Genomic DNA, 16719 nt, shown 5'->3' with positions numbered 1-16719 from the left:
ACGACGCGCGCCGCTGCAGAGGCGCGGCCGGCCTTCCCCGCCCTGTTTCCTCGTGCCATGCCGCCGGCCGGCCGCTGGGGTCGCTGTGCGCCCAGGGGAACACCGCCCCCTCTTCCTCCAATTCCTCCCGCCTCCTCCCTCTCCTCCTCCGCCTCCTCCCTCTCCTCCCTCTCCTCCTCACTACAGTTCCCACTCTCTGGGAAGGGGCGAGTGCGTCTGGTTTGCTGGAGCCATTCGGAAATGGCAACTTGCGCGGTGGAGGTGTTCGGAGTCCCGGAGGACGAGGTGCGAGGGTCGCGGGGCTGCGGGGCGAGCTTCCCATCGCGCTGCCCATCAGCCGAACGGGAGGAGGCGACGGCGGCCAGAGGGACTGCTGTCAGCGCCCTCCTCCCTCTGCGCGAGCTCCGGGAGCGCGCCGGGCGCCGTGGGGACTCCCGGGGCTGCCTGGCGCGCGCAGGCGGGTGGGGTGGGGTGGGGTGCTTTAGGGAGCCGCATTTTCTTCGCGAGCCTGTGGACTCTACACCCCGCTCTTCCCTGGAACTGCCGCCTTCCTTGTCATTTTCCTTCAGGAAGTGATGAGGAGGGGGGCTAGGCAGCCAGCGGCGTGAGTGCGCGGGGGCACGCGCAGCACCCCGCCTGCCCCTTCCTGCCACCCCCGGCCGAGTGTGCGTGAGCTCCGGGCGGGGGTGGGGCGGGGCGAATTTCCCTGGAGCTTAGCATCCCGGCTCTTGATTAGCCTGCTCTGGCAGAGAGGCCCGTTGGGCTTAACTTTATGGACTTTGACCTGAAGACTTACAAGAGAATTGTCATTAGCTGTTTGGGTTATTTCTTTTTCATTTGAAATCCTTTAAAACCCCTTTACAGGAGACGGGGATGGGAAAGCAGGCAGATAGGGTTTTTTCCCCCTTCTATTTAGCAGCAAGTGTCAAGTGTGGAAAGTTCACGCTGTGTTTCACTGGTCTTCACTGGTATTTTAAAAATTAAGCCAAAAAGTATAAATATTTAAAAGAACTTCCCACAGCTGTTCACTCAAAATTCTGTGATTTGAGAATTGTCTCTTTTTCAGCTAAATAACTTAGGCTGGTTATGCCTTAACGCTTATTAAAAATAAGGCTACTTGTAAAGAGCAGTTACATTTTAAGTGAGATGTGCCTTCCCTGTGTTATTGGTGATTGTCTCAAAAATGGGAATGGGTGGGAAATGAAAGGCTATCTAGTCTAACAGTGACAAGTTAAGTTTGGGAAAAGATTTTAAGCATTCTTGTTCATTGACTAAACTGTCATATGTACCTGCTATCAGGATTAGACCCAGTTAACTGTAAATCCTTCAGCCTAATTTAGATTGATTGCTTAGATTTTCTAAGAGTGTTGGAATAGTGCCTTCTCTTAGTAACTTGGTATCTTCAAAAAACATCTTTTATAAAGTGTCTTTTACATTTCTCTTGGAAGTTCTTGGTTTATAAACAGTGGGCAACTTGCTGATGCAAGCAAGTTATCTCCGAGCGTTTTGAGAATGATTATGTGATGCAGTTAATTTCTTAGTTATTGCTACCAGAAGAGAAACAAAGTGATGGTGGACAAATGGTGGCAGCTCAGCAGTCCCTCAGGAAGGACAGTCAGTATATGGCTGAAGATAATATTCTAGCTAATGTTCCATTATTGTTCTGTAGAAGAGATCAGAGGAAAATAATGCAGTTTTGAACCTGCTATGATAGCTTTCTTCTTATCAGTCCGATCTCCCTGCTTGCTACAATAAGTTGTTCAATGCAGATAATCTCAAACTGGCCTCCAACCCAATCAGGCTGGCCTTGGACTTTCTTTCCCTGTTGTTACTACTCAGAGGTAGGCTCTGCTATTCCAGATTTCTCATATCACCTTTTTCCAGCAGAACCAACTGATCATAGCATCTTGCATCTGCTCTCTCTCTTTTCTCTGTACAGATTTGTTTTCAGTTGTCTGCTTCTCATATCACTCTTCTGCCCAGCTGAGATAAATTGAATCATGCCAGTTGCTGGGTGGTCAGTAAGCATCCGGGACTAAGGGCCCTCTGAACTGAGGTTTTCCTGAACTGGATGAAGGATTTGTACTTCTGGGCAGTTTCACTCTGTTCACGGGGGGGGGGGTCCTGGTTGTCAGCCTCATGACTCAGATTTCCCTCCCACTCCCCTGTTCACTTTTTCCACTTAGAGGAAGAGAGTGAGATAGGCAGATAAGAGACATGATGATGAAGTGTCATCTTCTACTTCTTCCATTGTAATTTGGGTTATTCATTCGACAGACGTTTTTTAGCTGTCTGTTGTGTATCATGCAGTATGCTAGGCACTAGGTACACAGAAAAAAGAGCATCTGCCTGTTTTGTGAGAAGCTCAAAGTCTAGTGGGAAAGACAAAAATCACTTGTTTTCTGGTGGAGGTTGCCATCTCATCACTATCACTTGCCTTTTATTTTCTGGTCTATCACAAAAGTAAAAGTGGGCTTAGAAAAGCAACCCCCCCCCTTCCTTTTTTGGGAAGAAAAACACTGCAGCTATGTCATTTTCTAAAACTCACAGACTAGTGATTATAAGATAGGTTTGATATGACAGCAAAAAGAGATGATTCTTATTTTAAATTTGAAACTGAAACAAAGAAAAATGAATAGGAATGGGATAGAAGATAGTGAGAGAAGTGTAATTTAACCAGTATATACTGAAGAGCCGCTGAGTCACACTGTATGAGCATATTGGTGCTGAAGAATGCCAAAATTTAGGTCATTATATCTCGCTCTCACTTTGGGGTGGGTTTTAGCTCTTCTTCCACATATGTGTCTTTGAGTAAGAGATGGTCCTGGCTCCATGCATAGAATTTTGCCATTAAAGAGTAACAAACTAAGCAAGTAGTATACTATAATTTATACCAAGTTTGCTCTGACAGTCTCTTGGGATTAACAGTAGAGGATAACTCCCGCCCAACTGTGGTGAGGAGTGTGGTAGATATGGGGCCTGCCATTCAGCATCCCTTCCCCCTTCATTTCAGTGGATTTCCCTGTTATGCAGAGGCTGGAAAGCTAAACACCATGTTTCCCAGACTCTCTTGCACTTACCATTCAGCATCCCTTCCCCCTTCATTTCAGTGGATTTCCCTGTTATGCAGAGGCTGGAAAGCTAAACACCATGTTTCCCAGACTCTCTTGCACTTAGCATTCTGGAAAGAGGTTGTGAAATAGGTTTCCCAATGAGGTGCACCTACTTGAGATTGGGAAGGTGAAAATGGAGTGGGGCATAACTTCTTGTTTCCTTGGTTTTTTCTGCTGACAAGTGTAGTCATGTAGACATTGAGTTTTTCTACAAAAGTGTTTCAGTATCTGTAACTTGGTTTGTGGGTATTGACAGGAAGTTACAGAAATAGCGGTCTAGATTTGGTATGTTCTTAAAGTCAACAGATCTGGCGGTGGCTCCTGATTACCTACCTTTCTGACTCGGGTACATGTAGCAGCTTCCTGGGTAGGCCAGTTCCGAGGTGTTTTCGGGTCCTCTGAAGACACAGCCTACAGCCTGCCTCTGCAGCTCTTCTAACAATTTTGGAAGCACCTAATTCCCTGTATGAGCATCTTTCTTCTTAAAATATCTAGAGTAATTTCTGTTTCCGACAACTGAAACCTGACTGAAACAAGGAAGAGAAGGAAGGAAATAAAGAGGAAAGGGTTGAGTCTCCATCACCAGTTTGGGAGTAGAGTTTGCACATACAGAAGAATGGATGCCTCTCATGCTGACAGCTACGACAATGCGTAAGAAACAGGGTAACAAAGAAGTGTATATTCTGACACTTCTAGACCCACTAACACTGAGCAGAAGCAGACCCTGCCTATCCTGGCATTGTACTGAGCCTGAGAACAAAGTTCCCAGCCTATATTCACTGCACACAAAGAAGGAGAAGCACAGTGTGAGCAGCAGCTGCGTTAGTATCTAACCCAATCTTTCATGTGTTGTTTTTGCCATTATGGCTTTTTTGCAACTTTTTAATTCCGGCATCATTCTAAAGTATTTTTTGTGGGTTTCCATGGGAACAAAGAAGTAGATATAATATAGTTTATTTTTAATTGTTTGCTTTTTAGTTATTTAAAGCCAACAGAAAAGTTGGAAGTACAGTACGAAGAACTCCAAATCCTCCTAAAGCAGATTCTCCAACTGTTGATATTTCACCACAGTTGTTACATAACCCTTTTTTTTTTTTTTTTTTGCCATTTTCATTAGTGTTTTTGGAACCATTTGAGGGCAATCTGCAGACACGATTCCCCATCACCACTAAATACTCTAGTGTGTATTTTCCTAAAACAAGAATGCTTTCCTGCATAACAGCCATCCAGCCCTCTAAGCCAGGAAGTCAAGTGTTACAACACTACCATCCAATCCATAGATCCCATTCAATCTTTGACCAGTGTTCTAATAATTTCTCTTCTTCCTTCACGGTCCAAGATCCCATCTAGGAGTGTATGTTGCATGTACTTTGTATCAGTTCCTCAGTCTTTCTTATCCTTAACAGTTGTAAGGAGTACAGGCTGTATAACCTATTGATGTTTCTCAACCTGGATCTGTTTACTGTTTCCTCATGATCATGGCAAGGCCACACTTTTGGGGCAGGAATCACAGAGATGATACTGTGTTCTTCTCAGTGTATCATATCAGGGGTACATGATTTTGGCTTGTCTCATGACTGTGGGTGATAACCTTGATCACTTGGTAATTTTAGTGTCTGCCAGGTTTCTTCTTGGTATTTTCACCGTTTTTCCCTTTATAATTGATTGGTATTTTGTGGGGACATATTCAAAGATTATGCTAGTATCCTATCCCTCATTCGTCAGATCTCCATCCACTAGTTTTACTACCCGTCGATGATGACTTCCCCCTGAAACAAATGCTACTATCTTTTATTTCCATTTTTTTTGTGGGTTTTTTTTTTTTTTTTTTTTTTTTGCGGTACGCGGACCTCTCACCGCTGTGGCCTCCGCCACTGCGGAGCACAGGCTCCGGCTCCGGATGCGCAGGCTCAGCGGCCATGGCTCACGGGCCCAGCCGCTCCGCGGCATGTGGGATCTTCCCAGACCAGGGCACGAACCCGCGTCCCCTGCATTGGCAGGCGGACCCTCAACCACTGCGCCACCAGGGAAGCCCTATTTCCATTTTTATTAATTGGCATTCTGTGTTAAGAAGAGCCTTCCCTTTCTTGGCCATTTGTTTATCCATTTATTTATTTATTTGTATCAGCATGGACTTGTAGAATCCCACCCTATTCAATGGGTTGTAATTAATTTCTATCCTTAAATTTTTTATGGCTCATATTATTTCAGTTTGGCCAGTGGAAGCCCTTGCAGGGAGGTTCCTATGTTCTTGTGACAAGTCCGCATCATTCTTTTGAGCTCTTCATTACTTTTTTGGCAGCAGATGTTCCAAGATCCTCTTGTATTTCGCCTGGCCCGGCACTGTCTGAGAGCAGCCATTTCTCCTAGAAACATTGATTACTTTTAGTAGGAAATGGTTTTTAGAAGCCAAGATCTGTGTGCTCACTGTGCTCAGTGCTACTGGATGCCATTGCTCTTCAGCCATCTCAGCAGAGCTGAAATGTATGTGTGTGCCACACATGTATACATATATAAGTCAACACATAAATCTATAGCTATCTCTGTATCAATCTCTATTCATATATCTAAAAATCATTAATTGATATAAGTATCTCCAATTCAAATCTAATATTGTACTTCAGGTTCTTGCTAGTCATAAGTACCTCCTCTAAAAATGAAAATGCTGAGTTTCATTATTCTCAATACATTTACTTACGTGCTCAGTCCATTTACTTATGTTTTCGGTGTAACTAGTTTCCCAGTCATGCAGGTATCTCCTCTGTCTGCACTTCTGCACCCCACTTTCAGCTCCCTGCATCCTTGGGTGCCAGTGGGAGTACTGCTGTGTATGTCTATGCAACACTCTCCTCCTCTCCTCTGAGTCCCATGCCAGTGGGCATGCTCCTGAAGCCTCTCTGTATGACACCTCCCTCTTTGCCTCAGTGCCCCATGCAGGTGGGCATGCTGACTGTGCATCTCCATGAAACTCCCTGCTTCCCCCAAACTCTGCCTCAGGCCTGCCATGGCCTCCTCTGCACCAGGAAGAGAAGAGGAAAAAGGACTACAGTCTTTTTTAACAGCTAACTATTAGCAATTCATATGTCATATAGGAATAGAATCTCAGAGGCACCTTTTAAATACATTGCTTAGGGTGAGCAGGGGTATAAAAAATGGAATTTGACTAGGTTGTAATTCTGGCCCTGTCACTTACAGGTCATCTGGCATTAGTTTTTCACATCTTTCAGAGCAGGATTTTTTTTTTCACATCTTTATTGGAGTATAATTGCGTTAGTATCTGCTTTATAACAGTGAATCAGCTATACGTATACATATATCGCCATATCCCCTCCCTCTAGAGCCTCCCTCCCACCCTCCCTATCCCACCCCTCTAGGTGGTCACAAAGCATGAACTGATCTCCCTGTGCTATGCGGCTGCTTCCCACTAGCTATCTATTTTACATTTGGTAGTGTATATATGTCCATGCCACTCTGTCACTTCATCCCAGCTTACCCTTCCCCGTCCCTGTGTCCTCAAGTCCGTTCTCTACATCTGCATCTTTATTCCTGTCCTGACCCTAGGTTCTTCAGAACCTTTTTTTTTTGTTGTTTTATTTATTTTTTTTGCTGTACACGGGCCTCTCACTGTTGTGGCCTCTACCGTTGCGGTCCGGACGCGCAGGCTCAGCAACCATGGCTCACGGGCCCAGCCGCTCCTCGGCATGTGGGATCTTCCTGGACCGGGGCACGAACCCACGTCCCCTGCATCGGCAGGTGGACTCTCAACCACTGCGCCACCAAGGAAGCCCAGAACCTTTTTTTTTTTTTTAATTCCATATATATATGTTAGCATACGGTATTTGTTTTTCTCTTTCTGACTTCACTCTGTATGATAGACTCTAGGTCCATCCACCTCACTAGAAATAACTCAATTTCGTTTCTTTTTATGGCTGATTTTTTTGATTGGGTTGTTTTTTTTGATATTGAGCTGCATGAGCTGCTTGTATATTTTGGAGATTAATCCTTTGTCAGTTGTTTCATTTGCAAATTTTTCTCCCATGCTGAGGATTTTCTTTTCATCTTGTTTATGTTTTCCTTGGCTGTGCAAAAGCTTTTAAGTTTCATTAGGTCCTATTTGTTTACTTTTGTTTTTATTTCCATTTCTCTAGGAGGTGGGTCAAAAAGGCTGTGGTTTATGTCATGGAGTGTTCTGCCTATGTTTTCCTGTAAGAGTTTTATAGTATCTAGCCTTACATTTAGGTCTTTAATCCATTTTGAGTTTGTTTGTTTGTTTTTTGCGGTACGCTGGCCTCTTACTGTTGTGGCCTCTCCCATTGCGGAGCACAGGCTCCGGACGCGCAGGCTCAGCGGCCATGGCTCACGGGCCCAGCCGCTCCGCGGCATGTGGGATCTTCCTGGAACGGGGCACGAACCCGTGTCCCCTGCATTGGCAGGCGGACTCTCAACCACTGCACCACCAGGGAAGCCCTTTTTTGAGTTTATTTTTGTATACGGTGTTAGGGAGTGTTCTAATTTCATTCTTTTACATGTAGCTGTACAGTTTTCCTAGCACCACTTATTGAAGAGGCTGTCTTTTCTCCATTGTATATTCTTGCCTCCTTTATCAAAGATAAGGTGACCATATGTGTGTGGGTTTATCTCTGGGTTTCCTATCCTGTTCCATTGATCTATATTTCTGTTTTTGTGTCAGTACCATACTGTCTTGATTACTGTAGGTTTGTAGTATAGTCTGAAGTCAGGGAGCCTGATTCCTCCAGCTCCATATTTCTTTCTCAAAATTGCTTTGGTTATTCTGGGTCTTTTGTGTTTCCATACAAATTGTGAAATTTTTTGTTCCAGTTCTGTGAAAAATGCCATTGGCAGTTTGATAGGGATTGCACTGAATCTGTACATTGCTTTGGGTAGTATAGTCATTTTCACAATGTTGATTCTTCCAATCCAAGAACATGGTATATCTCTCCATCTGTTTGTGTCATCTTTAATTTCTTTCATCAGTGTCTCATAGTTTTCTGCATACAGGTCTTTTGTCTCCTTAGGTAGGTTTATTCCTAGCTATTTTATTCTTTTTGTTGCAATGGTAAATGGGAGTGTTTCCTTAATTTCTCTTTCAGATTTTTCATCATTAGTGTATAGGAACGCAAGAGATTTCTGTGCATTAATTTTGTATCCTGCTACTTTACCAAATTCATTGATTAGCTCTAGTAGTTTTCTGGTGGCATCTTTAGGATTCTCTATGTATAGTATCATGTCATCTGCAAACAGTGACAGTTTTACTTCTTTTCCGATTTGGATTCCTTTTATTTCTTTTTCATCTCTGATTGCTGTGGCTGAAACTTCCAGAACTGTGTTGAATAATAGTGGTGAGAGTGGGCATCCTTGTCTTGTTCCTGATCTTAGTGGAAATGGTTTCAGCTTTTCACCTTTGAGAATGATGTTGGCTGTGGATTTGTCATATATGACCTTTATTATATTGAGATAAATTCACTCTATGCCTACTTTCTGGAGAGTTTTTTTTATCATAAATGGTGTTGAATTTTGTTGAAAGCTTTTTCTTCATCTATTGAGATGATCATATGTTTTTTATCCTTCAGTTTGTTAATATGGTATATCACATTGTTTGATTTCTGTATACTGAAGAATCCTTTCCTTCCTGGGGTAAACCCCACTTGATCATGGTTTATGAGCCTTTTAATGTAGAGCAGGATATTTAATTCAGCTGATTTGCCTGTCTCCTAGCTATGTCTGTTGTTAAGAATATTCTACAGCACCTGGAGACATGTAAGATTGCTGATTCGAATTGCTAAACCCACTGTTCTACTGAATCGATGTTACTGACCTCTTCCTTCTTGAAGCTTCTATTTAGTCTGGTTCCCATCTCAATCCTGTTGAAGTTTTAAGAGGATAAATGAATGTAAGGCTAAGAGGTCTGCAGATAAATGACAGGAGGAAGACACAGCACAGACAAATGGTAAAAGGGTTTGATAAGACTTTTATGGAATAAATATGTCTGTAGCTCAACATAACCTCCTGGCTTGACCCAAATGTCTGGCTTCTGTCGTGTGAGCCATGTTGGGGCAATGAAGAGAGTAATGTGAACAAACAATCATGTTAGTGCATATGGATTCCTTAATGAAGATCTCCTCTTTCAGAGTAAAAGAGTCAATTGAAATATAATCATAGCTGCCTTTAATTGAATGCTTGCTCTATGCTGGGCTCCAGGTTCTGTGTTCTCAATGCTTTGGCTGTAATTGTCATAACAGTCCTGCAAAACTAGGTAATGCTCTCCCCATTTTACAGACAGGAAATCTGAGATTGCGACTTGCTCAAGGACTTATCTCAGTAGGTAGCAGATCTGGGATCGAAACCCAGAACTCTTTTGTAACAAAGACATGGTCTTTACTCTGTCCTACTGCACATAGTTGCTCAAATAAAAGAATGTAACAGAAGAGATTCTTTCTCAGCAAGATGATGAATGGAACATGTGCAAAATTAACTTGTAATTGTTCCTCTGTTCTTCCAGATCTTCTGTCTTTTTTTTTTTGTTGTTCTTGTAGCTTTTAGGTGGACCTATGACGTACTTGAATTCTGTATTTGCTTGACAAATATTTGTTGAACTCTTACTATATGTAAGGTGTTTGAGTCAGGCTATGAGGCTATAACGATGGACAGCAGACTTTACTGAATTTACAGCCTAGAGGGAGAGAGGGCCATTAAATATATAATCACACATCAATGTTTTATAAATGTTTTGAAGGAAAAGGAGTGGAAGATAAAAATATATAACAGGAAAGAAAAGAATTAATCTTATATGGAGGAGGGGAGAGAGTATGAGGAAAAGCTGAGGAAGTAGACTAAGGATGGATAGGAGTTAGCCAGGCAGTGGAGGAAAAAAGCCTTCTAGGTAAATAGAACTGCATGTGTAAAAGATGAAATGGAGGGGAACATAAAGAAGGCTAGAGTGTTGGAGAGAGAGGGATGGTATCAGGAGGTGAATCTGTAGAGGAGAGGAGAGCAGAACCCAGTCAGGCAGGGCCTGAAGGCCGTTTATTAAGGATTTTGTATTGGATCCCAAGTGGAATGGAAACTCACTAAATGCCTGTGTGAGCATACACACATCATCGTCATCATCATTATCATCATTAACATTGCTATTTTTTTAATAATTTTTTTCCTCATGCAGTTAACTTTTTTTTTGCTTGTTATTTCTTCATTTCTTCCTGCCCCTCTGACTTTCCATCTGTGATAACTTTTTTTCTGCCTGAAGTACATCCTCTAGAATTTCTTTCAGTGAATGTTTCCTGCTAATGAACTTCCTTGGTTTTTGTTTTTGGCTGAAAATGACACATCTTTGCCTGCAATTTACAACCTTTCTATTTTGCTTCCAAAAGTCAGTAAAGCTGTCTTGTGAGTGGAAGGGGAAGATTCCAGCTTTAGTGAAGAGCCCTGATCTGCTTGAGGATAATGTCTCTTTTTTGATTAAGGAAAAGATGTTTCATTTTTGTTTCTTTTTTACTCATTTGGGTACTATCCAGAATTCTGTTAATAATACTGTTAATATCATGATTCTAAAATTACTTAAGAGTTTGGTCTCTAGTTGCAACATACATGTTCTTCTCCTTCATTTTCAAAGATGATGTGAGATGTGATCTCTGCTTATGGATGTGATTGAAGAGAGCTGTTTGGACAATTTTCTATCATAAATTTCTAAAATGAAGTTAAATGAATGCAAGTAAGCGGCATTTCTTATTTAATTTTATGAAAGAATCTTAAATCACTGTAGCTTTACATCATTTAACCACAGCATCTAAAGTAAGTAGTTCTCATCTTTGTGGTGGGAAATGCAAGGATAAAGTGTAAAAGTTGAATGTATCTGTGACTGCAAGTTATCATCCCCTGGAATTGTTTTTAGTTAATGCTTGCTACATTTTTCTTCCGGAGACTTCTGGGGGATAGTTTCAGTAGAGGCTAACACGGATGATTTTAAGTCAGGAGCTCCACAAATATGGATTAACTTTTTTAGAGAGGTATGATCATTTCTTTCCTCAATTAAGGTCATGTACAAATTATAAACACTTGTCTGCACTTAGAAAAGGTAAGATTATTTGCTGAGGGCACCATTGATTATACTTTACCACTTGAAAAACATTTTACTTATTAAGTCATCAGAGAAAAGATTTCTGATTTTCAGAATCAGTCTTGCTATAAAGTATAGCCACTTTCCAGTCAACTGGTATAGGAGAATTCAGCTGTAGGGCCAATAGAATATTTTAATTGGCCTAATTATTCAATGACCTTACAGGAAAAAAATGGTAGTTCTGTAAATCTCCTCAGATTTTTGGAAATCAGTTCCCACAGAAAACTGAAATTTCAGTTTATGTTTTCCTCTCTGATTTTCAATTCTATCTTTATTTCTGATACTTGAGGATTTCTCTTCTTACTTGCAAGATCAGCTGTATATTTAATTATATTTGGTGATGGAGGAAAGTTATAAAATATCGAGCATCTCTAGTCAAGGATTTTTGTGTTATCTGAATTTGTCATCTGAGTTTTGAAGCTGATAGAATATTTCTGTTATCATATTTATTCAATGAAACCTCCAGGAATAAGGGTGGGTCTAAGTATTTAGAAATGGAAGAAGATTGAAATAAATACCCTATGATATGTATATTTTCCCCCACCCAGATCTCTCCTCAGAAAGGAATATGACCTACTACTTGCTGATGGAATAATTTTATTATTTTTTAAAATTTTTATGCAGTTTTAAAAGATTACTTTCCATTTAGTTATTACAGAATATTGGCTATATTCCCCATGATGTACAATACATCCTTGAGCCTATCTTACACCCAATAGTTTGTGCCCCAAACTCTTATATTGCCCCTCCCTGCCTCTCCCCACTGGTAACCACTAGTTTGTTCTCTATATCTGTCTGCTTCTTTTTTGTTTTATTCAGTAGTTTGTTGTATTTTTTAAGATTCCACATACAAGTGATATCAAACAGTATTTTTCTTTCTCTGTGTGACTCAGTTCACTTAGCATAATGCCCTGCAAGTCCACCTATGTTGCTGCAAATGGCAAATTTTCGTTCTTTTTTATGGCTGAGTAGTATTCCATTGTGTGTGTGTGTGTGTGTGTGTGTGTGTGTGTGTGTGTACCACATTTTCTTCCCATTCATCTGGCTGATGGAATAATTTTAGAATAAAATCAGTTAGATTGCTGTCTGTTGGGTGACATTTATTTCACATTTGTTGATCTTATAAATGCTACTGTGAATACTGTTGTACTTATGGCCTTGTGTACATGAGTGAGAGTTTATCTAGGGGTTATATCTAAAAGTGCAGTTCCTGGGTTATTGATTTAGAACTTTTAGTAGATATTGCCAAATATCTCTTCAAAGTTATTCTTCAGTTTATACCCCCACCAACAGTGTATTAGAGTTCTCTCTTGTGCTTGCTTTGGCAGCACTTACACTAGAGGTCTCTTTTATTACTGATGAAATTGAGGATCTTTTTATGTGTTTATTGGCCATTCTCTATGATTTCTTGTATTATGTTGTTTAAACTTCACTTAGTGGCTTTTAGGAGTTCTTTATATAATCTGGATAATCATAATTTGTCCATGGTGTATATATTTTAGATATTTCCACCCCGTGTGTCCCCTTGTCTTTTCATTTTGTTCATGGCATCTTTTTCCATATGAAATATATAAACATAATTTTAGTGTCAAATCTAACAATTTTTTCCATTAGAGTTTGTATTTTTTTAATCCTTTCCTACTCCAATGTCAGAAATATTCTAAAGTATCTTATTAAATTTTTAAAGTTTTCTTTTTCACTTTTAGAATTTGATGTATCTGCAATTTGTTTTTAGATATAGTATAAGATAGTGATCAAATGCTATAGTTTACCTCTTTACTCATTCTCACTTTTCCCTATGAATTTTAGAATCATTTGTTAAGATCTATGAAATAATTCAAGGAGGGGAGTTGAAATTGTATTGAATTTATAATTTACTTTGGAGAAAACAGATAATAATATTAAATATTTACTTCCATGAACACAGTGAATTCCTTCATTTATTTATATTTTTCTTATTTTCTTCAATAATTTACAAATTTTATCCATAAAGGTTTTTGACTTTTATTAATTTTATTTCAATGTATCTAACAGTTTTGCTTACTTGTGAATTTTTTAAATGTGTATTCTGTTTTATAGTATTTTTTTACTCACCTTTTTATTTGAAAAATTTCAAATCTATGAGACAATAAAAAGAATAGTATAATGAACACTTGATTACCCATCAGCTAGATCCATAAATTGGTAACATTTTGCTTATTCCTTTTATTTCCATACACACACACATACGCTCATGTTCAACTTTTTGTTTGCTGAGCCATTTAAGAGTAAGTTGCAGACTTTATCTTACTTTGTCCCTAAATACTTAAATATGTATCTCTTAAAAGTAAGACATTCTTGGGCTTCCTTGGTGGCACAGTGGTTGAGAGTCTGCCTGCCGATGCAGGGGACACGGGTTCGTGCCCCAGTCTGGGAAGATCCCACATGCCACAGAGTGGCTGGGCCCATGAGCCATGGCCGCTGAGCTTGCACGTCTAGAGCCTGTGCTCTGCAACAGGAGAGGCCACAACAGTGAGAGGCCCGCATACCGCAAAAAAAAGAAAAAAAAAGTAAGACATTCTTATATAAAACCTCATGATACTATTATGATACCCAAGAAATTTAATGTTTCCTACATTAAAATATCAATACATTATAGTTTTATTTAATATATAGTTTACTGAAAGGGATTTTTAAAATAATTACCAAAGTAATTATTACAGATGATTATGAACTCTAAATTTTGTGTTATCCTGTACCTAGCAACAATGATAAATCTATATCAGTTCCAATAATTTGGCTTTAGATTTTCTTGGAAGCAATGATAAATTCTTAGTCATTATAACAATTTGGCTCTAGCTTTTTTGGCTTTTCTTTGTAGATAATCAAGTCATTACAAATAACAATATAGTTTTTATTTTCCTTTATATAGCTTTTAATCAAATTAATTCCTGAAAAAGATTCTTCCAGTTAATTTTAATATCCTGTTACCTTATTTGATATATATATATATATATATACACACACATATACACACACATATATATAAAGATAATGTGTCTTGAGTAAGTTATAAATATATGAAAATAAAATATAAATTTTTGTATTTTAGGAAAATTCCCGAATTGTGAGGGTAAAAGTTATAGCTGGAATAGGCCTTGCCAAAAAGGATATCTTGGGAGCTAGGTAAGTGTAAGAAGTTGGGTTGTAATTTTAAAACTTTGTATTTATTAATTAGTTTTTTTCCAAACTTTGGTTAGATGAAAAATTGAGTAATATTATTAGTAAGCTGTTTTATGAGGTAGAATAATGTTTCTAGTTGGTGGTTTACTAAATTCCTTGACATCTGAATTGCAGAGTTTGTGAACTTAGGCAAAGGTATAACTGAGAGTGGTAGTTATAAGATACATTATTGAGTTCTGTTTCTGAGAATCAGTAAAATTCTAACAGACGAATCCTTTTGCAGATAACAACCATAGACTCTGAACATATTATAAAAACCAGCAAGTTAAAGGCAGTGGAGAGCGAACAGAGCAGGTAGAGAGTCTAGTGGAGAGTCCATGTTTGGAGGTGTGGAGTTGTACTGAGTGAGTCTCCAATTTTATGAATTAGTCTGAGGCCACATGGAATCAGAACATGGAAAAATTATAATATTCATAGCCTGGGAAATCAGAAGACTTACTCTGAAGAAAACATGACAATGGTGGGGATTCTGGAAGGGAGAGAACTGGAGAGGAAATTCCCAAACTATGTCCACTGACATTTTGGCTGACCCTGAATCACACACATGATAGCAGATTCAAAACAACTCATTGGAGGACAAAAGATCTGAACAGAGATCAGGGTTGCTGCCCAAGAAACAGAGCTTGTGGTTCTTGTCCAAGTAAGATAATTAATTACATGATAAAAACAAACAAATTCTCATCAAAGAGAAAGTACAGTATCCACAGTCTCCACAATGTAACATTTATAATGTCTAAGATATAATCCAAAGCTATGTAATTTATAAAAAGCCAGGAAAACGAAACACATTCTCAGTAGAGAAAAGAAAATATGCTCACAATAAGTCAAAAGATTGGAAATCTCAGGAATGAAATAGAACCCATAAAAAATGAAAATTCTAGAACTGAAAAATATAATATTTGAAATGAAAATTCTTGGATGAAATTAATAGCAGAATGGAGATGACGAGGAAAAATTAATTGAACTTAAAGATAGATCAATAGAAATGATTTCCCAACCGGAGATGAGAGAGAAACAAAGATTTAAAAAATTTTTTGAGTGAACAGAGCCTCAGGGACTTGTTAGATAATATTGAACAGTCTAACATACATGTACCTGGAGTCCTAGAAATAGAGGAGAGAGAATGAGGCAAAATGTTGTTTGAAGAAATAATGGCCAAATTTTTTCCAAATTTGATGAATGACACAAGTTTATAGTACCAAAAAAACACCAAGCAGGATAAACACTGAGAAGAACATACTGAGGCACATAATAGTCAAGCTGTTGAAAACAAAGTATAAAGAAAAATTCTGACAGAAGAAACTCAGAAAATGACAAATTACATACAAGGGACCTATAACTCAGTTGAGTACTGACTTCTCACCAGAAACTATGGAGGCCAGAAGAAAATGGAACAATAGAATAGCTGTCAATCTAGAGTTCTGTACTATATTCAGTGAAAATATTCTTCAGGATGATGACAAAATAACATTTTCAGGTAAAAGAAAACTATGAGACTTTGTCATTGGCAGACCTGCACTATAATAAAAGCTAAAGAAAATTCTCCCAACTAAAGAGGTAGATATAAGATGGAAATTCAGATCCTCAGAAAGGAATGAAGAGCATCAGAAATGGTAAATATCTAGAAACATGTGAAAGACTTTTTGCTCTTTTCATCATAATTTTTTAGAAAAAACATATGCCTGTTTATATCACAACTTACTGTTTTGTATTGTATTGTGTTATATGTATTGGAATACACATAACAACTATGGCATAAAGGACAGGGATGGTATGCATTATGAACCTTTTTAGTAGAGTTTACTATATTAAGTGTAAGTGGAATAAAAAGTAAGCATGTATATTGTAATACCTAGATAAATCACTAAAAAATAATGTAGGGCTTCCCTGGTGGCGCAGTGGTTGAGAGTCCGCCTGCTGATGCAGGGGACACGGGTTCGTGCCCCAGTCCGGGAAGATCCCACATACCACGGAGCGGCTAGGCCCGTGAGCCATGGCTGCTGAGCCTGCGCGTCCAGAGCCTGTGCTCCGCAACGGGAGAGGCCACAGCAGTGAGAGGCCCGTGTACCGCAAAAAAAATAAAAATAAAAAAATAAATAAAATAATGTAAAGAATTACAGATTAAAAAGCAATAGAAATTTTAAAATAAAATTCTTGAAAAAATAAAATAGTTAAACAAAAGGCCAGGAAAAGAACAAATGATCAAAAAAGAGAGAGAGAGAGAAAGGGGAGAGGAAAGAATAGAAAACT

At 39.2% G+C, this 16719-nt stretch overlaps 1 protein-coding gene across 2 annotated transcripts in view; it reads left to right on the top strand.

Annotated features, from left to right (window-relative positions):
* The first annotated feature begins 105 nt into the window (after positions 1-105).
* The window catches only part of NEDD4 (NEDD4 E3 ubiquitin protein ligase), a 156653-nt gene continuing 140039 nt past the window's right edge, over positions 106-16719 (top strand). The window contains exons 1-2 of one of the 2 annotated variants that reach the window (XM_067747663.1): positions 110-285; positions 14339-14412. In XM_067747663.1, the coding sequence (XP_067603764.1) occupies positions 241-285; positions 14339-14412 (119 nt within the window). In that variant the 5' untranslated portion in view covers positions 110-240. Of the gene's footprint in view, positions 286-14338; positions 14413-16719 lie in introns of both variants that reach the window. The other variant, XM_067747668.1, reaches the window with a different exon arrangement.

This window comes from Pseudorca crassidens, chromosome 1 (genome assembly GCF_039906515.1).
Source record: "Pseudorca crassidens isolate mPseCra1 chromosome 1, mPseCra1.hap1, whole genome shotgun sequence".
Classification (NCBI taxonomy): Eukaryota; Metazoa; Chordata; class Mammalia; order Artiodactyla; family Delphinidae; genus Pseudorca; species Pseudorca crassidens.
This window is presented reverse-complemented; position numbering and strand designations above follow the sequence as displayed.